Genomic DNA, 23,416 nt, shown 5'->3' on the forward strand with positions numbered 1-23,416 from the left:
TTAGGTTAGTATTGTGGCGTAACTACAATGGTGTTGATACATCCTCAGTTTTCTCTATCACAGCCATTAAACTCTGTAACTGTTTTAAAATAACAATTGGCCTCATGGTGAAATCCCTGAGTGGTTTCCTTCCTCTCTGGCAACTGAGTTAGGAAGGACGACTGTATCTTTTGTAGTGACTGGGTGTATTATACACCATCCAAAGTGTAATTAATAACTTCACGATGCTCAAAGGGATATTCAATATCTGTATTTTATTTTTTACCCATTTAGCAATAGGTGCCCTTCTTTGCAAGGCAGTGGTCTTTGTGGTTGAATCTGTGTTTGAAATTCACTGCTCGGATGATGGACCTTACAATTACCTGTATGTAAAAATCATGTCAAACACTTATTGCACACCGGGTTAGTCCATGCAACTAATTAGGTGACTTGTTAAGCACATTTTTACTTCTGAACTTATTTAGGCTTGCCATGACTAAGGGGTTGAGTACTTAAAACGTAAAAAATATATAAAAACATAATTACACTTTGACATTACGAGGTATTGTGCGTGTAAGCACAATCTTAATCCATTTTAAATTCAGGCTGTAACACAAGAAAATGGGGAAAAGGTCAAAGGGTGTGAATACTTTCTGTGCATTATCATTCGCAAAGGGAAAAAAAAAACTGTCCTACATTTTCACGCAGCAGGCCAGGTACTTCTATTCTAGGTACTTCTTATTTTCAACTGCAGTCCCTGGGCAGGTTATTAAAAACAATTAGAATAACAATACAGACGAGAGCAGTGAGCACACGCAGAGCAACACACTGTAGGACAAGCAAGACGTAGCATGCAGACAGAGCAACATAGCACAAAAAGGCAAGATTTTAAATTATACTCAAGATACATTATCTTCACGCATATTTTAGATGCTTTTCACTGAAAGCCGCAACTCAATAATCAGCTAGACCTATTGACCGGCTTGGAATTTCGTGATTTTAGGGTCAAGGCCATTTGGCCTTCAAGAGGTGCCCTATCTGCCAGGGCACCAAGGCCATCTAATAGGGAACCAAGGCCATTAACCAAAATAGCCGATTAAATTGATTTGAAAACCAAAAAACAGTAGCTATTCTGCCGTGTGCGCATTGCTGCTCTTATAATGTGAAGAAATAGCCTAATAGTTTTATCAACATTTTAAGCTAAACTTTCTGATCTGTTGCCACAGCCTCATTGCTTTTAGAAGGTTTTTCGATGTACAGTGGTTGTATAAATTTGGGATCTATAGTGTTCCACAACTGTCCCAGAGTATGTTTGGAATATTTATTTCTCGCACAGAAGGACAAGCTGACCAATAGAATAGGTCAACTTTTGTACTATGGGGGATAGTAGATTGACATAGTGCTTTTGCTGTTCGTTAGGCCTACTCATCTTGTTAGGTGATGAAAAGTATATGTGCACAATTCTTTTAACATCTTCAATAAGCGCCTCGGGTATTCGATAAGGACACGCACTGTTGCATCCCCGACGTGTCTGTCTTCACTACTTCAGAGCTGCTACGCCTGTGAGAAGGACCCAATCACGTGACGGGCATTTGCTAATAAGAATTGAGATATCTGAGAGAGCCATTGGCACTTTGAGAGTGCGCAATGGGCACTTTGGCCACAAGGCATGTATTTTTTAGGGGGGCATTACAGAAACCGGCTGCCTATTGCCATGTGTGCTGCCCAAATTGCTGGCTTCCCAAATAGGCATAGTCCTACAAGTTTGTGATTTGAAACAATCCATATCAATTTTTTAAAAGAAGGTCATGATCCTCGATTCCTCTGTGGCTAAGTCATTCTTTCTTTTGAAGTATTTGGAATTGTTTTATTTATGTATAGCCTGCAGTAATTATATAATTTTCACAAATGTATTTTATTTACTTCCCTATAGGACCTGCCACTATGCAATTTCGTTCCTGTTCTATTGGTTTTCATATTAACCTTTTTTGCGTTGTCCAGAAGCCAAAGGCACAATCCTAGTCATAGCAACCCATCCTAGTGGTTGCATCTTTAGATTCCCCCTCTTTCTAAGTTTTCATCTCTGTCACATATGGAACCACTATCAGTTGCGCTGTTTAGAATAGTGTTTTCCCAGGTGCGCTGTTTAGAATGGTGTTTTCCTGCAAATTGCGTTTTGGCAAATGTTTGAAAATTGTGCTTTATTGACTGCTTCATTACATGAGTTACATGTTCTGTTAATATGCATTACCATAATCTAAATGTGATTTCTGTCAATCTGAACACAATGGGTAGATGCCTAATGGGTTATGCACTCAATGCATATGGGTATGCAACATTTCTCAAATGGACGGTAAATTAAATCTTCCCGGTCACATCTGGCACCACATTTTCCTAATGGAAACCCTGTGATGTACATGCTGGTAGGGTTAAAGTAACTTAGCTTCAGGCTAGATAATAGACTGTAGCAGCAGCATATGTGAAAGTGTGTGTGTGAGTGTGTGTGTGGGTGGAGTCTGGTGTGTGTGCATAGAGTTATTGCAAAAAAGGGTTAATGTAAGTAGTCCAGGTAGCCATTCGATTAGCTATTTAGCAGTCTTTTGGCTTGGGGCTAGAAGCAGTTCAGGGTCCTGTTGGTTCCAGACTTGGTGCAACAGTATCACTTGCCGTGGGCAGTACTCACCACCCTCTGTAGCAACTTGCGATCAGGTGCCTTGCAGTTTCCCTAACAAGCGGTGATGCAGCCAGTCAAGATGCTCTCAATGGTGCAGCTGTAGAACCTTTTGAGGATCTGAAAGGCCATGCCAAATATTTTCAGCCTCCTGAGAGAGGGAGAAGAGGGGCTGTCGTGCCCTGTTCACAAATGTGTGGGTGTGGGCCATTAACTGGGAACCAGGGGAATGAGACATGGGGCTTTTTTGTGCAACTTTGCCTTGCAGGACCGGGTGATCATCAACCGCCTGGACAGTATATGTCACGCCATCTTGAAGGGGAAGTGGCCCTCGTCCAGCCAGCAATATGACTCTCCCAGCTCTCTGGCAAACACCTGTGTGCCCAACAGTGTGCACCAGAGGGCTGGCTTCATCTCAACCAGGGTTCAGCCATCCCAGAGCCTTAACTTCAACATCCCAGCCCCTTCTGTTACCCGCCTGCCCAAGGTGACTATCCCATGTTCATGCTTTGTCCCTTTCTCACATCATAATTCATAACCATTGTTGTGGAAAATCTTATTTTATGTTTTTGTAGATATTCACCTTTCTATTGTCAGTATTCGTTAATATTCTTCTTCCATTTCCATCCCGTTCAGTACAAGCAAAGAGGTGCCGGAGAATGCAGCCCAGGAGGCTGGAGGTTGACATCCTTGCCTCTCTTGCAGGAGAGGCTGGTGGCGCCGCCCTATCTGCCCGAACTAAAGCGGGGTAGGCGGTCGTTTGAGTACGAGGGCGTGGTGCTCAGTAAGCAGTGTCACTCAGGGGAGAAGATTCCCCTAACGGTGCCGCACAGAGGCGGGGCGCTGCTGCTCAACGGCTGGCAGGAGGCGGCCATGGACCTCTCCAAGGCCGGGGATCTGGGCATTGGGGGCGAAGTGGCAGCCACTGTAGGTCACATGAACCACCAGGTCCATCCTAGTTCCCACAAACTGCCTGCCATGGGCGCCATGCAAAGTGTCATTCAGAGTGCCATGCAGGGCTCGGTGGGAGTAGACATGGCCGGGATCCTGCAGGCAGGTCTCATCCACCCTGTCACCGGCCAAATCGTCAACGGAAACCTGAGGCGCGACGATGCCTTCATGCGCCGAAGGAGAGGCAGACGGAGAAACGTGGAGGCAGTCGACATTGGGTTCGTCAAGAGCAGAGGAATGCACGTCCCGGAACAACAGGTTTGCAAAGTCAGAAGTGCTTTTGGTTTTGTGAACAGCAAAAATGACAGCTTAATGGTACTAGTTTTCTACCCCTCCTGGTTTTGATAATTACTGTGGACCTGTCCCCCTACCAAGTCCAGGGGGAAGGACAATAAAGTTCACTCTTGTGGTTTCGTGCTTGGAGGAGGCAATTTATGTGCATTGGTATGCAAGGTTGTGCCACTAGAGCTTCATACTAGATTTGAGTGGTGAATCAAGGACATCTGATTATGAGTTCTCTCATTTTTTCCTCTACAGGGTAGGGTAGAAGTCATCAGCCATTCTGCGGTGTCGTCCACCTCCTCCCCACCGGAGTGCCCCCCGGGACCCTCCACACCCACCCAGCCAGAGGTGGTGGCCATCGACAGAGAGGCTGCCAACAAGGGCCTAATGGAATGGCTGCGGCAAAATCCTAACTACAACATGGAACTGCCCACTTTTGCACCGGTGAGTTGATCATTGTCAAAAAAAAGTGTCTCCAGAAATCCAAGTTGGACGATTCCCTCTCCGTTGGAGGATTCCTGGAATCAAGAGGGAATAAGCAGGTGGAGGGAACCCATATGTTTTCTGAAATTGTGAGAAAGTTTATGTTAAGAGGGTTCAACTCACCAGCCGCTAGGTTTTATAGTAAGAGAATATTGTTTGGTTTAGTTCATTGGGATCCCTATTAGCTACAGCATATGCAGCAGCTACACTTCCTGGGGTCCACATAAAACATACAAATAGATGAGAAAGTACAGAATAGTAATAGACAAGAACAACATAAGATATTACATTAAAACAATTTATTTGGAATTTAATTAATAAGAGTTATATAGTGCATTCGGGAAAATATTCAGACCCCTTCCCTTTTTCCACATTTTACAGCCTTATTCTAAAATATATTAAATTATACTTTTTTTACTCATCAATATACACACAATACCCCATAAAGTGAAAATCGTTTTTTCCCCTTTTTTAAAAATAAATTATAAAAAATAGCCAACATACTTTTATTTAGGGCTCCCGAGTGGTGCAGCGGTCTAAGGCACTGCTAGAGGCGTCACTACAGACGCTGGTTCGATTCCAGGCTGTATCACAACTGGCCGTGATTGGGAGTGCTATAGGGCTACGCACAATTGGCCCAGCGTTGTCCGGGTTAGGGTTTGGCCGGGGTAGGCCGTCATTGTAAATAAGAATTTGTTCTTAACTGACTTGCCTAGTTAAATAAAGGTTACTTTTTTTTTTTTAATTACATAAGTATTCAGACCCTTTGCTATGTGACTTGATATTGAGCTTAGGTGAATCCTGTTTCCATAGATCATCCTTGAGCTGTTTCGACAACTTGATTGGAGTCCACCTCTGGTAAATTCAATTGATTAGACATGATTTGGAAAGGCACACACCTGTCTATATAAGGTCCCACAATTGACAGTGCATGTCAGAGCAAAAATCAAGCCTTGAGGTCAAAGGAATTGTCCGTAGAGCTCCGAGACAGGATTGTGTCGAGACACAGATCTGGGGAAGGGGTACCAAAACATTTCGGCAGCATTGAAAATCCCCAAGAACACAGTGGCCTCCATCATTATTAAATTGAAGAAGTTTTGAACCACCAAGACTCCTCCTAGAGCTGGCCACCTGGCCAAACTGAGTAAATGGGGGAGAAGGCCCTTGGTCAGGGAGGTGAGCAAGAATCCGATGGTCTCTCTGACAGAGCTTTGGAGTCCCTCTGTGGAGATGGGAGAACCTTCCAGAAGGACAACCATCTCCGCAGTACTCCACCAATCAGGCCTTTATGTTAGTGGCCAGACGGAAGCCACTCCTCAGTAAAAGGCACATGACAGCCCACTTGGAGTTTGCCAAAAGGCACCTAAAGGACTCTGGTCTGAATGCCAAATGTCACATCTGGAGGAAACCTGGCACCATCAGTGAAGCATGGTGGTGGCAGCATCATGCTGTGGGGGATGTTTTTCAGCTACAGGGACTGGGAGACTAGTCAGGATCGAAGAAAAGATGAACAGAGCAAAGTACAGCGAGATCCTTGATGAAAACCTGTTCCAGAGCGCTCAGGACCTCCACACTGGGGCAAGGGTTCACCTTCCAACAGGATAACAACCCTAAGCACACAACCAAGACAATGCGGGTGTGGCTTCGGGACAAGTCTTTGAATGTCATTGAGTGGCCCAGCCAGAGCCCGGACTTCAACCCGATCAAACATTTCTGGAGAGACCTGAAAATAGCTGTGCAAGCGATGCTCCCTATTCAACCTGACCTGTTTTTGCTTTGACATAATGGGGTATTGTGTGTAAAAAAAAAAAAGGCTGTAACGTAACAAAATGTAGAAAAAGTCGAGGGGTGTGAATACTTTCCGAAGGCACTATGTATGTACAGTACCAGTCAAAAGTTTGGACACACCTACTCATTCAAGGGTTTTTCTTTATTTCTACTATTTTCTACATTGTTGAAACTATAATTTTTGTGTGTGTGTGTGTGTGTGTGTGTGTGTGTGTGTGTGTGTGTGTGTGTGTGTGTGTGTGTGTGTGTGTGTGTGTGTGTGTGTGTGTGTGTGTGTGTGTGTGTGTGTGTGTGTGAACACCTCTTCAAATTAGTGAAGTCGACAATTACTGAAAAACTCTTGACTTTCAACGTGGCACCGTCATAGGATGCCAACAAATCAGTTTGTCATATTTCGGCCTTGCTGGAACTGCCCCGGTCAACTGTAAGTGCTGTTATTGTGACGTGGAAACAACTAAGAGCAACAACGGCTCAGCCGCAAAGTGGTAGTCCACACAAGCTCACAGAACGGGATTGCTGAAACGCATAGTGCGTAAAAATGGTCTATCCTTGGTAGCAACACTTAGTACTGAGATCCAAACTGCCTCTGGAAGCAACATCAGCACACAAACTGTTTTTCCGGAGCTTCATCAAATGAGTTTCCATAGCCGAGCAGCCGCTCGCACACAAGCCTAAGGTCACCATGCGCAATGCCAAGCGTCGGCTGAAGTGTAAAGCTCGCCGCCATTGGACTTTAGAGCATTGGGAATGTGTTCTCTGGAGTGATGAATCACGCTTCACCATCTGACACTCCGACGGACAAATCTGGATCTGGATGCCAGGAGATCGCTACCTGCCCCAATGCATAGTGCCAACTAAAGTTTGGTGGAGGAGGAATAATGGTTCAGGCTAGGACCCTTAGTTCCAGTGAAGGGAAATCTTAACTCTACAGCATACAATGACATTCTAGACAATTCTGTGCTTCCAACTTTGTGGCAACAGTTTGGGGAAGGCCCGTTCCTGTTTCAGCATGACAATGCCCCTATACACAAAGCGAAGTCCATACAGAAATGGTTTGTCGACATCGGTGTGGAAGAACTTGACTGGTCTGCACAGAGCCCTGACCTCGACAGAATCGAATGCCTTTGGGATGAATTGGAACGCCGACTGCGAGCCAGGCCTAATCGTCCAACATCAGTGCCTGATCTCACTAATGCTCTTGTGGCAAAATGGAAGCAAGTCCCAGCAGCAATGTTCCAACATCTAGTGGAAAGTCTTCCCAGAAGAGTGGAGGCTGTTATAGCAGAAAATGGGTGACCACCTCCATATTAATGAATGAGATGTTCGACGAGCAGAAGTCCACATACAGTTGGTCATGTAGTTTATTTTTGTTTACTGAACAAAAATATAAACGCAACATGGAAAGTGTCCCAAGTTTCGTGACCTGAAATAGAAATCCCAGAAATTGTCCATACACGCAAAAATCGTATTTCTCTCAAATGATGTGCACAAATTTGTTTATAACCCTGTTCGTGAGAATTTCTCCTTTGCCAAGATAATCCATCCACCAGGTGTGGAATATCAAGAAGCATGATAATTACACAGTTGCACCTTGTGCTGGGAACAGTGAAAGACCACTTTTTTAATGTGCGCTTTTGTTACACAACACAATGTTGCAGATGTCTCAAGTTTTGAGGGAGCATGCAATTGGCATGCTGACTGCAGGAATGACCACCAGAGCTGTTGCCAGAGAATTTAATGTTCATTTCTCAACCATAAGCTGCGTCCAATATTGCGTCCATAAGCTGCGTCCAAACAGAGAATTTGGCAGTACGTCCAACCGGCTACACAACCGCAGACCACTTCAGCCCAGTAACTCCACATCCGGCTTCTCCACCTGCGGAATCGTTTGAGGAGGGGGGGCCTGGCTACCAAGTCGGTGGGCTTATGACCTCCAAGGCCCATAGATTAGAGCCTAATGAATGTATTTCCTTTGACTGATTTCCTTATGTACTGTAACTCTGTAAAAAAATATATAATTGTTGCATGTTGCGTTCATATTTTTGTTCAGTATAGTTAAATTTGATCTTTAGAAAGAGGAGAGGTGCTGTGATACTATGTTTTTTTTTGTATCTGTATTTTTTAAGCTAACCTTTATATTTTTGCATGGGTAACCTCTGGTACCAGAGCATTCCACGATGACATGGCTCTATATATACAGTGGGAAGAACAAGTATTTGATACACTGCCGATTTTGCAGGTTTTCCTACTTACAAAGCATGTAGAGGTCTGTAATTTTTTATCATAGGTACACTTCAACTGTGAGAGACGGAATCTAAAACAAAATTCCAGAAAATCACATTGTATGATTTTTAAGTAATTAATTTGCATTTTATTGCATGACATAAGTATTTGATACATCAGAAAAGCAGAACTTAATATTTGGTAAGGAAACCTTTGTTTGCAATTACAGAGATCATACGTTTCCTGTAGTTCTTGACCAGGTTTGCACACACTGCAGCAGGGATTTTGGCCCACTCCTCCATACAGACCTTCTCCAGATCCTTCAGGTTTTGGGGCTGTCGCTGGGCAATACAGCTCCCTCCAAAGATTTTCTATTGGGTTCAGGTCTGGAGACTGGCTAGGCCACTCCAGGACCTTGAGATGCTTTTTACGGAGCCACTCCTTAGTTGCCCTGGCTGTGTGTTTCGGGTCATTGTCATGCTGGAAGACCCAGCCACGACCCATCTTCAATGCTCTTACTGAGGGAAGAAGGTTGTTGGCCAAGATCTCGCGATATATGGCCCCATCCATCCTCCCCTCAATACGGTGCAGTCGTCCTGTCCCCTTTGCAGATAAGCATCCCCAAAGAATGATGTTTCCACCTCCATGCTTCACGGTTGGGATGGTGTCCTTGGGGTTGTACTAATCCTTCTTCCTCCAAACATGGCGAGTGGAGTTTAGACCAAAAAGCTCTATTTTTGTCTCATCAGACCACATGACCTTCTCCAATTCCTCCTCTGGATCATCCAAATGGTCATTGGCAAACTTCAGACGGGCCTGGACATGCGCTGGCTTGAGCAGGGGGACCTTGCGTGCGCAGCAGGATTTTAATCCATGATGGCATAGTGTGTTACTAATGGTTTTCTTTGAGACTGTGGTCCCAGCTCTCTTCAGGTCATTGACCAGGTCCTGCCGTGTAGTTCTGGGCTGATCCCTCACCTTCCTCATGATCATTGATGCCCCACGAGGTGAGATCTTGCATGGAGCCCCAGACCGAGGGTTATTGACCGTCATCTTGAACTTCTTCCATTTTCTAATAATTGCGCCAACAGTTGTTGCCTTCTCACCAAGCTGCTTGCCTATTGTCCTGTAGCCCATCCCAGCCTTGTGCAGGTCTACAATTTTATCTCTGATGTCTTTACACAGCTCTCTGGTCTTGGCCATTGTGGAGAGGTTGGAGTCTGTTTGACTGAGTGTGTGAACAGGTGTCTTTTATACAGGTAACGAGTTCAAACAGGTGCAGTTAATACAGGTAATGAGTGGAGAACAGGAGGGCTTCTTAAAGAAAAACTAACAGGTCTGTGAGAGCTGGATTTCTTACTGGTAGGTAGGTGATCAAATACTTATGTCATGCAATAAAATGCTAATTAATTACTTAAAAATCATACAATGTGATTTTCTGGATTTTTGTTTTACATTCCGTCTCTCACAGTTGAAGTGTACCTATGATAAAAATTACAGACCTTTACATGCTTTGTAAGTAGGAAAACCTGCAAAATCGGCAGTGTGTCAAATACTTGTTCTCCCCACTGTAACTGAGCAATGCATTAAATCCGTTTTTGGTTTGGGTATCATTTTATTTTTTATTATTTTTGTACCTTTTTTTTAACTAGGCAAGTCAGTTAAGAACAAATTCTTATTTTCAATGATGGCCTAGGAACAGTGGGTTAACTGCCGTGTTCAGGGGCAGAACAACCGATTTTTACCTTGTCAACTCTGGGATTCGATCTTGCAACCTTTAGTGGCGTGTTTGGTGGATTATGTATGTCTGTTTGAAGTGTTTGCAAAAAGATTATACACGTGGGTGGGCATTTAAAACACACATGTTTCTTATTCAAGACTAGAAGAGAAGTAGTCGATTTCTCCTCAACCATGAAAGACTGTCATGCATTTTGTTGATGTTAGTTCTGTGTGTGCAGTTAAGGGCAAGGAGTACTGCTTTGTTTTGAGGCAACTGCAGCTATACGAGGGTTTTCTTTGCTGCCCTGACCATATTACCGGACAGTAATCAAGATGAGACAAGATCAAAGCCTCAACAACTAGTACAGAATAACATATTTTTTATAACAACTTAACTCTCCCCATCTTCACAACAACTTTGTCAATATGACTTGAACATGATAACTGACCATCCAGTGTTGCTGCTAGGAGTTCATCTTCTTGTTCAATGGTCACACAATTTATGCACAACTTCAGTTGAGGTTTAGGTCTAAGAATGCTTTGAACCAAATACAATGCTTTTGGTTTTATGCATTTAATTGCCCATTTTGACACTGACTGTAACTCCTTGCTAAGAGTCTCAGAGAGCTCACTAGCTGCAGGTGCTGATGTGTACAGTCGTGGCCAAAAGTTTTGAGAATGACATAAATATAAATTTTCACAACGTCTGCTGCCTCAGTTTGTATGATGGCAATTTGCATATACTCCAGAATGATATGAAGAGTGATCAGATGAATTGCAATTAATTGCAAAGTCCCTCTTTGCCATGCAAAATGTACTGAATCCCCCCCAAAAATTCCACTGCATTTCAGCTCTACCACAAAAGGACCAGCTGTCATCATGTCAGTGATTCTCTCGTTAACACAGGTGTGAGTGTTGACGAGGACGGAGATCACTCTGTCATGCTGATTGAGTTCGAATAACAGGCTGGACGCTTCAAAAGGAGGGTGGTGCTTGGAATCATTGTTCTTCCTCTATCAACCATGGTTACCTGCAAGGAAACACGTGCCGTCATCATTGCTTTGCACAAAAAGGGCTTCACAGGCAAGGATATTGCTGCCAGTAAGATTGCTCCTAAATCAACCATTTATCGAATCATGAAGAACTTCAAGGAGAGCGGTTCAATTGTTGTGAAAAAGGCTTCAGGGCGCCCAAGAAAGTCCAGCAAGCGCCAGGAACGTCTCCTAAAGTTGATTCCGCTGCGGGATTGGGGCACTACCAGTACAGAGCTTGCTCAGGAATGGCAGCAGGCAGGTGTGAGTGCATCTGGACGCACAGTGAGGCGAAGACTTTGAGGATGGCCTGGTGTCAGGAAGGGCAGCAAAGAAGCCACGTCTCTCCAGGAAAAACATCAGGGACAGACTGATGTTCTGCAAAAGGTACAGGGGTTGGACTGCTGAGGACTGGGGTAAAGTAATTTTCTCTGATGAATCCCCTTTCCGATTGTTTGGGGCATCCGGGAAAAAAAGCTTGTCCGGAGAAGACAAGGTGAGCGCTACAATCAGTCCTGTGTCATGCCAACAGTAAAGCATCCTGAGACCATTCATGTGTGGGGTTGCTTCTCAGCCAAGGGAGTGGGGTCACTCACAATTTTGCCTAAGAACATAGCCATGAATAAAGAATGGTACCAACACATCCTCCGAGAGCAACTTCTCCCAACCATCCCGGAACAGTTTGGTGATGAACAATGCCTTTTCCAGCATGATGGAGCACCTTGCCGTAAGGCAAAAGTGATAACTAAGTGGCTCGGGCAACAAAACATCGATATTTGGGGTCCATGGCCAGGAAACTCCCCAGACCTTAATCCAATTGAGAACTTGTGGTCAATCCTAAAGAGGTGGGTGGACAAACAAAAACCCACAAATTCTGACAAACTCCAAGCATTGATTATGCAAGAATGGGCTGCCATCAGTCAGGATGTGGCCCAGAAGTTAATTGACAGCATGCCAGGGCAGATTGCAGAGGTCTTGAAAAAGAAGGGTCAACACTGCAAATATTGACTCTTTGCATCGACTTCCTGTAATTGTCAATAAAAGCCTTTGACACTTATGAAATGCTTGTAATTATACTTCAGTATTCCATAGTAACATCTGACATAAATATCTAAAGACACTGAAGCAGCAAACTTTGTGGAAATTAATATTTGTGTCATTCTCAAAACTTTTGGCCACGACTGTAGTGTGCAATTGTCAGCATACATGGTCATTTTAGCTTCTTGTAAGACACATGGCAAAATATTTGTGAAAATAGAAAAAAGTAGCGGCACAAGGAAACTGCCCTGAGGGATACTGCACTGTACATACCTGATGTTAGAGAAGCTTTCATTGAAGAATACTCTTGAGTTCTATTGGATAAGTCACTCTCCAACCACGTGATGACAGGTGATGTTGTATTGTGCTGATCTTGCCAAATCTGGGGTTTCAGTCTCCTGGCGCAGCGATGTTGCACAGCTTTGTGGAGCGGCCCAAACAGCGGAGACATCGCTGCAAAGACCCCACCAAGCTGGACGTCAACTCCCTAACAGGGGAGGAGAGGGTGCCCGTGGTCCACAGAAGCACTGGCCGCAGGGTAACCTTTTTGACACACAACCACACACCAACACTGATGCACAAGCACACTTAACATCACTGACATGAATCATGTTTCCATTCAACCATATGAGAGTGAAGTACCTGTCGGATAAAAAAAACTATGTTTTAGCGCGATGTTCCAAATGCCTGCATCGCAAGAATCTAGTTTTATTTTATATTTTTTCATTTGTATGAATGTTTGTCTTTTTGGTCTCCTTTCTTTTGCTCCTGTGCTGTGTGCACTATGCAACTTGATGACTTGATTCCCCTTCTAACGATACCCTTTTTATGTCTCAACTCCCAAAATTTAGAACAGAGCAGACCCTAATAAAATGGGAGTATCAGTGAACATGACTGGAATATTAATGCTCAGTTTCTGTCGCGCGCAGCATTGCGGTACCACGCACTGCGGTACCACGCACTGCTAGCAGCATTTTAGCCACTTGATTTCAACATCTAAACAAAGTGAACAGGCCATGTTTTTATTATTTTTTTTATTTTTTATTTTATTTTTTTTATCCCCTTTTCTCCCCAATTTTCGTGGTATCCAATCGCTAGTAATTACTATCTTGTCTCATCGCTACAACTCCCATACGGGCTCGGGAGAGACGAAGGTCGAAAGCCATGCGTCCTCCGAGGCACAACCCAACCAAGCCGCACTGCTTCTTTAATACAGCGTGCCTCCAACCCGGAAGCCAGCCGCACCAATGTGTCGGAGGAAACACTGTGCACCTGGCCCCCTTGGCTAGCGCGCACTGTGCCCAGCCCGCCACAGGAGTCGCTGGAGCGCGATGAGACAAGGAAATCCCTACCGGCCAAACCCTCCCTAACCCGGACGACGCTAGCCCAATTGTGCGTCGCCAAACGGACCTCCCGGTCGCGGCCGGCTGCGACAGAGCCTGGGGGCGAACCCAGAGACTCTGGTGGCGCAGTTAGCACTGCGATGCAGTGCCCTAGACCACTGCTCCACCCGGGAGGCCCCAGGCCATGTTTTTCAAACAGTTGCAGACGGACAGGAGGATGTATTCATAACAGTTCCACTGTTCTACCTTTATTAACAAGCAAATAGATCCAAGTTGGCTTTAAATTTAAAGATTAGCTAGCTACTCACTAGCATGTGGGCTTGTGCTTGAGAGATTGTTCATGAGACCTGTGTTAATTTTCTATAATGCCTACTACCAGAAGTTGGTCATTATTAGTGGATGTGCATGGTTCTGAATTTTTTTTATTTTTATAGACATACTTCAAAGCAAGATCAGTCATTATTGCAGAAAAGTAGGTTAACCTCCTAGAGTCTGTCTGCTCCCCAGCGAAAATCAAATTACCATAATAAAAGTTCAAGCTAGTGATATGTTATTTTTTGCATTGGAATCGTCTCAATCCACCGCACCTGCCGATGTCGCACTTCTACATCTGCAGTGAAAGGTGACAGCTAGAGCGTCCAAACAGGGGTTTTTCTTTGTTTTTACTATTTTGTACATTGTGGAATAATGGTGAAGACATCAAAGGTATGAAATAACACATATGGAACAAAAAGTCTAAAAACAAAAATGCACACAGGAGGAACTCAAAATCCCAAAACACCTCACGGCCATCGAAAAAAAAAATAACATGTTAAATTAAGTGCTTAATAAAATAGAGTAAGTAGTATTATATAACACACACAGGACTACGCAGTTAGCGCTAGGAAAAAATTTATGGAAGTATACAGTACCAGTCAAAAGTTTGGACACCTACTCATTCAAGAGTTTCTTTATCTTTACTAATTTCTACATTGTAAAATAATAGTGAAGACATCAGACCTATTAGATCAAACAGGGAATCATGTAGTAACCAAAAAAGTGTTAAACAAATCTAAATATATTTATATTTTTGATTCTTAAGTAGCCACCCATTGCCTTGATGACAGCTTTGCACAAATTTGCATTCGGAAAGTATTCAGACCCCTTGACATTTTCCACAATTTGTTACGTTGATTGGATTCTTTTTTTTATGGATCTATCTACACACAATAAATACCCCATAATGACAAAGATAAAACAGGTTTTTAGACATTTTTGCAGATAAATTAAAAATAATAAACTGATCACATTTACATAAGTATTCAGACCATTTACTCACTACTTTGATGCACCTTTTGCAGCAATTACAGCCTCGAGTCTAATGGGTATATGACGCTACAAGCTTGGCACACCTGAATTTGGGGAGTTTCTCCCATTCCTTTCTGCAGATCTCTTAAACTCTATCAGATTGGATCGGGAGCGTCGCTGTTTTCAGGTCTCCAGAGATGTTCGATCGGGTTGAAGTCCAGGCTCTGGCTGGGCCACTCAAGGACATTCAGATACTTGTCCCGAAGCTACTCCTGCATTGTTTTGGTACCCTTCCCCAGATCTGTGCCTCGACACAATCCTGTCTCGGAGCTCTAAATCAAATCAAATAATTGTATTTGTCACATGCCCCGAATAACAGGTCGGACCTTACAGTGAAATGCTTACTTACAAGCCCTTAATTATCCAACAATGCAGTTTCAATACAAAATAAGTGGTAAAATAATTATGAATTAATTATTAATGTGCAGGGGCACAGGTTAGTCGAGGTAATTAACGTAATATGTACATGTAGGTAGAGGTAAATATGCATAGATAATAAACAGAGAGTAGCAGCAGTGTAAAATGGGGGGGGGGTTAATGCAAATAGTCGGGCTAGCCATTTTTGATCTGTTCTTGAGTCTTATGGCTTGGGGATAATAGCTGTTAAGAAGCCTTTTGGACCTAGACTTGGCGCTCCGGTACCGCTTGCCGTGTGGTAGCAGAGAGAACAGTCTATGACTAGGGTGGCTGGAGTCTTTGAATATTTTTAGGGCCTTCCTCTGACACCGCCTGGTATAGAGGTTCTGGATGGCAGGAAGCTTGGCCCCAGTGATGTACTGGGCCGTAAGCACTACCCTTTGTAGTGCCTTGCGGTCGGAGGCCGAGCAGTTGCCATACCAGGCGGTGATGCAACCAATTCAGGATGCTCTCAATGGTGCAGTTGTAGAACTTTATGAGGGTCTGAGGACCCATGCCAAATCTTTTCTGTCTCCTGAGGGGGAATAGGCTTTGTCGTACCCTCTTCACGACTGTCTTGGTGTGTTTGAACCATGACAGTTCGTTGGTGATATGGACACCAAGGAACTTGAAGCTCTCAACCTGCTCCACTACAGCCCTGTCGATGAGAATGGGGGCATGCTCGGCCACCCTTTTCCTGTTGTCCACGATCATCTCCTTAGTCTTGATCACAGTGAGGGAGAGGTTGTTATCCTTGTACCACACTGCCAGGTCTCTGACCTCCTCCCTATAAGCTGTCTCATCGTTGTCTGTAATCAGGCCTACCACTGTTGTGTCGTCTGCAAACTTAATGATGGTGTTGGAGTCGTGCTTGGCCATGCAGTCATGGGTGAACAGGGAGTACAGGCGGGGGACTGATTAATTATGGTCAGATCTGCCAAATGGAGGGCGATGGAGAGCTTTGTACGCGTCTCTGTGTGTGGAGTAAAGGTGTTTTTTTTTTCCCCCTCTGGTTTCACATGTAACATGCTGGTACAAATGAGGTAAAATTATTTTGTTTCCTTGCATTAAAGTCCCCAGCCACTAGGAGCGCCACCTGGATGGGCATTTTCTTGTTTTCTTATGGCCGTATACAGCTCGTTGAGTGCTGTCTTAGTGCCAGCATCGGTTTGTGGTGGTCAATAGACAGCTATGAAAAATATAGTTCAAAACTCTCTTGATAAATATTGTGGTCTACAGCTTATCGTGAGATACTTTACCTCAGGCGGGCAAAACATAGAGACTTCATTAATATTAGATTTCGTGCACCAACTGTTATTGTCAAATATACACAGACCGTCACCCCTTGTCTTACCGGAGGCAGCTACTCTATCTTGCCGATGCACGGAAAACCCAGCCAGCATGTCGTCATTCAGCCACGAATCAGTGAAACATAAGATATAACCGTTTTTAATGTCCCGTTAGTAGGATAGTCTTGATCGGAGCTCATCCAGTTTATTATCCAATGATTGCACGTTGGCTAATAGGACTGACATTAGAGGCGGGTTACCCACTCGAATTCTTACAATGCACCCCGACCTACGACCCATCTCTTCTTCATACAAATGACGGGGATTTGGGCCTTGTCCGGTGTCTGAAGTAAATCCTTTGCGTCCGACTCATTAAAGAAAAAATGTTTGTCCAGTAAGAGGTGCGTAATCGCTGTTCTGATAATCAGAAGCTATTTTGGTCATAAGAGACGGTGGCAGAAACATTATGTACAAAATAAGTTAGCAATAACATGAAAAAATACACAATAGCACATATGGTTAGGATCCTGTAAAACGGCAGCCATTATACTACTCTACGGACAATTGTTTTCGACCTCATTGCTTGGTTTTTGTTCTGACGTGTACTGTCAACTTTGGGACCTTATATGGACAGGTGTGTGCCTTTCCTAATCATGTCCAATCAATTTAATTTACCACAGGTGGACTCCAATCAAGTTGTTTAAACATCTCAAAATAACTTTTTGCTTTGTCATGAGGGGTTTTGTTGTATTTAAACCATTTTAGAATAAGGCTGTAACGTAACAAAATGTGGAAAAAGTCAAGGGGTCTGAATACTTTCCCAATGCACTGTATATTGGGAATCGCCCATAAGTTTTAAAAAAATCAAGATACGATTTTCAAGCCATATCGCCCAGCCCTACGACATGCCTGATGGAAACAGCAAATTGTGGAAACAGCAAAAACTTTCCTAAATGTCATCAAAACAAAATACGTTCCTCGGTTGTGGATAATTTTTTGGTCTGAATTAGATACAGTGCCTTCACTGTACTCCTTGACATTCTACATTTTGTTGTGTTGCAACCTGAATTCAAAAATGTATTAAATATGTTTTTTAGATCTAACCAATCTACCTACACACAGTACCCCATAATGACAAAGTAAAAACATGTTTTTTGACATTTTTGCTAACTTATTGAAAGTGAAATACAAAAATATCTCATTTATGTAAGTATTCATACCCGAGTCAATACTTTGTAGAATCACCTTTGGCAGCGATTACAGATGTAAGTCTCTAGTAGCTTTCGTGTGGAAAGCTGGATTGTGCAACATTTGCCAATTTATTCTTTCAAAATTCTTTAAACTCTTTCAAATTAGTTGTTGATCATTGCTAGACAACCATTTTCAGGGATTGCCATAGATTTTCAAGTCCTATCAAAACTGTAACTCGGCCATTCAGGAACATTCACTGTTTTCTTGGTAAGCAACTCCAGTGTAGATTGGTCTTGCGTTTTAGGTTATTGTCCTGCTGAAAGGTGAATTAATCTCTGTGTTTTATGAAAGCAGACTGAATCAGGTTTTCTGCTTGTATTTTGCCTTTGAATAGCTCCATTCCATTTATTTTTCTTGAGAAACTCCCCAGTCCTTAACGATTACAGGCATAGTCATAACATGATGCAGCCACCACTATGCTTGAAAATATGCAGAGTGGTACTCCGTAATGTGTTGTATTGGATATGCCCCAAACATAACACTTTGTATTCAGCACAAAGTTTATTGCTTTGACACATTTTTTGCAGTTTTACTTTAGTGCCTTGTTGCAAACAGGATTAGAGGTCGACCGATTATGATTTTTCAACGCCGATACCGATTATTGGAGGACCAAAAAAGCCGATACCGATTAATCGTCCGATTTTTAATGACAATTAGAACAATACTGAATGAACACTTATTTTAACTTAATATAATACATCAATAAAATCAATTTAGCCTCAAAATAAATAAACATATTCAATTTGGTTTAAATAATGCAAAAACAAAGTGTTGGAGAAGAAAGTAAAAGTGCAATATGTGCCATGTAAGAAAGCTAATGTTTAAGTTCCTTGCTCAGAACATGAGAACATGTGAAAGCTGGTGGTTCCTTTTAACATGAGTCTTCAATATTCCCAGGTAAGAAGTTTTAGGTTGTAGTTATTATAGTATTTATAGGACTATTTCTCTCTATACGATTTGTATTTCATTAACCTTTGACTATTGGATGTTCTTTTAGGCACTTTAGTATTGCCAGTATAACAGTATAGCTTCCGTCCCTCTCCTCGCCTGGGCTCGAACCAGGAACACAACGACAACAGCCCCCCTCGAAGCAGCGTTACCCATCACTCCACGAAAGCCGCGGCCCTTGCAGAGCAAGGGGAACAACCACTCCAAGTCTCAGAGCGAGTGACGTTTGAAACGCTATTAGCGCGCACCCTGCTAACTAGCTAGCCATTTTACATCGGTTACACCAGCCTCATCTCAGGAGTTGATAGGCTTGAAGTCATAAACAGCAGAGCTGCTGGCAAAACGCACGAAAGTGCTGTTTGAATGAATGCTTACGAGCCTGCTGGTGCCTACCATCGCTCAGTCAGACTGCTCTATCAAATCATAGACTTAATTATAACATAATAACACACAGAAATACGAGCCTTAGGTCATTAATATGGTCGATGGACTAGGTTACTGTAAGGTTGCAAGATTGAATCGCCCCGAGCTGACGAGGTAAAAATCTGTCGTTCTGCCTCTGAACGAGGCAGTTAACCCACCGTTCCTAGGCCGTCATTGAAAATATGAATGTGTTCTTAACTGACTTGCCTAGTTAATTAAAGATTAAATAAAGGTGTAAAAAATATATATATTTAAATCGGCCAAATCGGTGTCCAAAAATACCGATTTCCGATTGTTATGAAAACTTGAATTCGGCCATAATTAATCGGTCAACCTCTAAACAGGATGCATGTTTTGGAATATTTTTATTCTTCCATTTCACTGTCATTTAGGTTAGTATTGTAGTGCAACTACAATGTTGTTCAGCCATCCTCAGTTTTCTCCTATCACAGCCATTAACCTCTTGGCGCACGGATCCATTTAACGGGATCATTTTCGTAAACAACCGCTGAATTGTAGAGCGCCAAATTCAAAAAAAGTTACTAAAAATATTTATTTTCATGAAATCACAAGTGAAATATACCAAAACACAGTTTAGCTTGTTGTTAATCCACCTATTGTGTCAGATTTTGAAAATATGCTTTACAGCGAAAGCAATCCAAGCGTTTGTGAGTTTATTGATCACTAGACAAAACATTACAAACAGCTAGCAGCAATATAGATTGGTCACGAAAGCCAGAAAAGCAATAAAATGAATCGCTTACATTTGATGATCTTCGGATGTTTGCACTCACGAGACTCCCAGTTACACAATAAATGGTCCTTTTGTTCGATAAAGATAGTTTTTATATCAAAAAAACTTGTTCAGTATTCCACAGCCTTAGGCATGTCATCAAGGGTTGACGAAAATACCAAATAGTATCCGTAAAGTTCGTAGAAACATGTCATAAGTTTTTAATAATCAATCCTCAGGTTGTTTTTAAAATTAGTAATCGATAATATTTCAACCGGACTGTAAACTATTCAAGAAAGGAGAGAAAGAAAATGTCGAGCTATCAGTGTCGCACGCATGAACTAATGGAAGGACATCCGTCTATCCACCAACGCGATTTGATAAATCTTGCTCATTTTTCAGAATAAAAGCTTGAAACTATTTCTGAAGACTGTTCACACCCTGAGGAAGCCATAGGAAAAGGAATATGGTTGATATCCCTTTAAATGGACGAAAGGCAGGCAATGGAACAGTGATTTTTCTAAATAAGAGTCACTTCAGGGTTGGATTTACTCAGGTTTTCGCTGTTATACTCACAGACAATATTTTGACAGTTTTGGAAATTTTAGAGTGTTTTCTATCCTACTCTGTCAATTATATGCATATTCTAGCATCTGGACCTGAGAAATAGGCCGTTTACATTGGGAACGTTATTTTTCCAAACATAAAAATTATGCCTCCTAGCGTCAAGAAGTTAAACTCTAACTGTTTTAAAGTCACCATTTGCCTCATGGTGAAATCCCTGAGCGGTTTCTTTCCACTCCGGCAACTGAGTTAGGAAGAACACCTGTAGCTTTGTGGTGACTGGGTGTATTGATACACCATCCAAAGTGTAATTATTAATTTACCATGCTCAAAGGGATATTTAATGTCTGCTTTTCAAATGTTTTACCCATCTACCAATAGGTGTCCTTTTTGCGAGGCAATGGAAAACCTCCCTGCTCTTTTTGGTTGAATCTGTGTTTGAAATTCATTGCTTGACTGCGGGACCTTAAAGATAATTGTATGTGCGGGGTACAGAGATGAGGATATCATTCAGAAATCATGTTAAACACTATTATTGCACACCGAGTGAGTCCATGCAACTTATTATGTGACTTGTTAAGCAAATGTTTACTGCTGAACTTATTTAGGCTTGCCATAACAAAGGGGTTGAATACTTAGTGACTTAAGACATTTCAGCTTTTCTGTTTAATTTAACTGGCAAAAAAAATATATAAAAAAATACTTCCACTTTGACATTATGGGGTATTGTGTGTAGGCGAGTGACAACAACATCTCTAATCTCAATATCTCTTTAATCTATTTTAAATTCAGGCTGTAACACAAAATGTTGGAAAAGGGGTGAATACTTCCTGATGGCACTGTATGTGGCAAATGGCAGTGGAAATACTTTTTCAAGCAAATGTTAATAGAATAACCATGTCACAGTAAACTTTCAGTCATGTGATGTTGCGTTCCTCCCACAATGACTTGGAAAAGCATGTACAGTGCATTCGGAAAGTAGTCAGACCCCTGGACTTTTTACATATTTTATGTTACAGCCTTATTCTAAAATGGATTAAATAAATAAAAATCCTCGTCAATCTACACACAATACCGCAAAATGACAAAGTGGAAAAAGGTTTTTAGATATTTTTGCAAATGTATTAAAAAAAGGTTTAAACAATACCTTATTTACGTAAGTATTCAGACCCTTTGCTATGAGACTCGAAATTGAGCTCAGGTACATCCTGTTTCCATTGATCTTCCTTGATGTTTCTACAACTTGATTTGAGTCCACCTGTGGTAAATTCAATTGATTGGACATGAAAGGCACATACCTGTCTATATAAGGTCCCACAGTGCATGTCAGAGCAAAAACCAAGCAATGAGGTCGAAGCAATTGTCCGTAGAGCTCCGAGACAGGATTGTGTCGAGGCACAGATCTGGGGAAAGGTACCAAAAAATGTCTGCAGCATTGATTGTGACCAAGAACACAGTGGCCTCCATCATTCTTAAATGGAAGAAGTTTGGAACCACCAAGACTCTTCCTAGAGCTGGCCGCCCAGCCAAACTGAGCAATCGAGTTAGAAGGGCCTTGATCAAGGAGGTGACCAAGAATCCGATGGTTACTCTGACAGAGCTCCAGAGTTCCTCTGAGGAGATGGGAGAACCTTCCAGAAGGGCAACCACCTCTGCAGCACTCCACCAAACAGGTCTTTATGGTAGAGTGGCCAGACGGAAGCCACTCCTCAGTAAAAGGCACATGACAGCCCGCTTAGAGTTTGCCAAAGGACTCTCAGACCATGAGAAACAAGATTCTATGGTCTGATGAAACCAAGATTGAACATCTCCACAGCACAATGGCAGCATCATGCTGTGGGGATGTTTTTCAGCGGCAGGGACTGGGAGACTAGTCAGGATCGAGGGAAATATGAACGAAGCAAAGTACAGAGAGATCCTTGATGTGAACCTGCTCAGGACCTCAGACAGGGGCAAAGGTTCACCTTCCAATAGGATAACGACCCTAAGTACACAGCCAAGACAATGCAGGAGTGGCTTCAGGACAAGTCTCTGAATGTCATTGTGTGGCCCAGTCAGAGCCTGGACTTGAACCCGTTCGAACATCTCTGAAGAGACCTAAAAATAGTTGTGCAACGATGCTCCCCATCCAACCTGATAGAGCTTGAGAGGATCTGCAGAGAAGAATGGAAGAAACTCCCCAAATACAGGTGTGCCAAGCTTGTAGCATCATACCCAAGAAGACTCAAGGCTGTAATTGCTGCCAAAGGTGCTTCAACAAAGTACTGAGTAAAGGGTCTGACTACGTATGTGATATTTCAGTTTTTTATTTGTAATACATTTGCAAAATGTTATAAAAACCTGTCTTGTCATTGTAGTTATGGGGTATTGTGTGTCAATTGATGTGGGGGGTAAAACTATTTAGAATAAGGCTGTAACGTAACAAAATATGGAAAAAGTCAAGGGGTCTGAATACTTTCCGAATGCACTTTTCAGTTTATTAGGCTGCAGAGGAAATAAGAACTTCACAGGGTGGTGAAAGTGCACGCTGAGCTTGATGCTAATTTCCAAATACTTTTTGATGGTCTTAATTTGTATGATGGTGACGGTGTTTGGCTGCCAATTGACAAATACAAATTATCTTGCTCTTATCCATAATTTCATCACCCTCTTCATTGTACCCTGTCTGGGAACTGTTGGCTACACCATACCAGAGTTGGCACATTTGTTATTTATTGCAAAACTTTTTGTGGCAAAACCATCAACTGTTAAAAATGGGATGGAAACACATAACTTGTTTTTTATTTGGTAAATGAGGAGTTATTATACGACTAAGTTCTTTTTGATGGAAACTTTACAATATTCTCTTGAAAGTCTAGCTACTTAACAGGTGAATGAAGACACTTCTCCCCACCCAACTGTACTACTTCACATTGATCAAATACACTCCTTTGATAAGACATAACTTTCAGGAATTT

At 42.5% G+C, this 23,416-nt stretch overlaps 1 protein-coding gene across 10 annotated transcripts in view; it reads left to right on the top strand.

Moving 5' to 3' along the window:
- chd6 (chromodomain helicase DNA binding protein 6) overlaps window positions 1-23,416 on the top strand; it is a 119,395-nt gene that overhangs the window by 86,614 nt on the left and 9,365 nt on the right. For 7 of the 10 annotated variants that reach the window (XM_055907957.1, XM_055907947.1, XM_055907926.1 and 4 more), the window contains exons 33-36: window positions 2,919-3,137; window positions 3,287-3,859; window positions 4,139-4,327; window positions 12,560-12,703. In XM_055907957.1, coding sequence (XP_055763932.1) covers window positions 2,919-3,137; window positions 3,287-3,859; window positions 4,139-4,327; window positions 12,560-12,703 — 1,125 coding nt within the window. The remainder of the gene's footprint in view (window positions 1-2,918; window positions 3,138-3,286; window positions 3,860-4,138; window positions 4,328-12,559; window positions 12,704-23,416) is intronic. The other 3 variants (XM_055907936.1, XM_055907975.1, XM_055907966.1) reach the window with 2 other exon arrangements.

Source organism: Salvelinus fontinalis, chromosome 3, assembly GCF_029448725.1.
Source record: "Salvelinus fontinalis isolate EN_2023a chromosome 3, ASM2944872v1, whole genome shotgun sequence".
NCBI classification, from domain to species: domain Eukaryota; kingdom Metazoa; phylum Chordata; class Actinopteri; order Salmoniformes; family Salmonidae; genus Salvelinus; species Salvelinus fontinalis.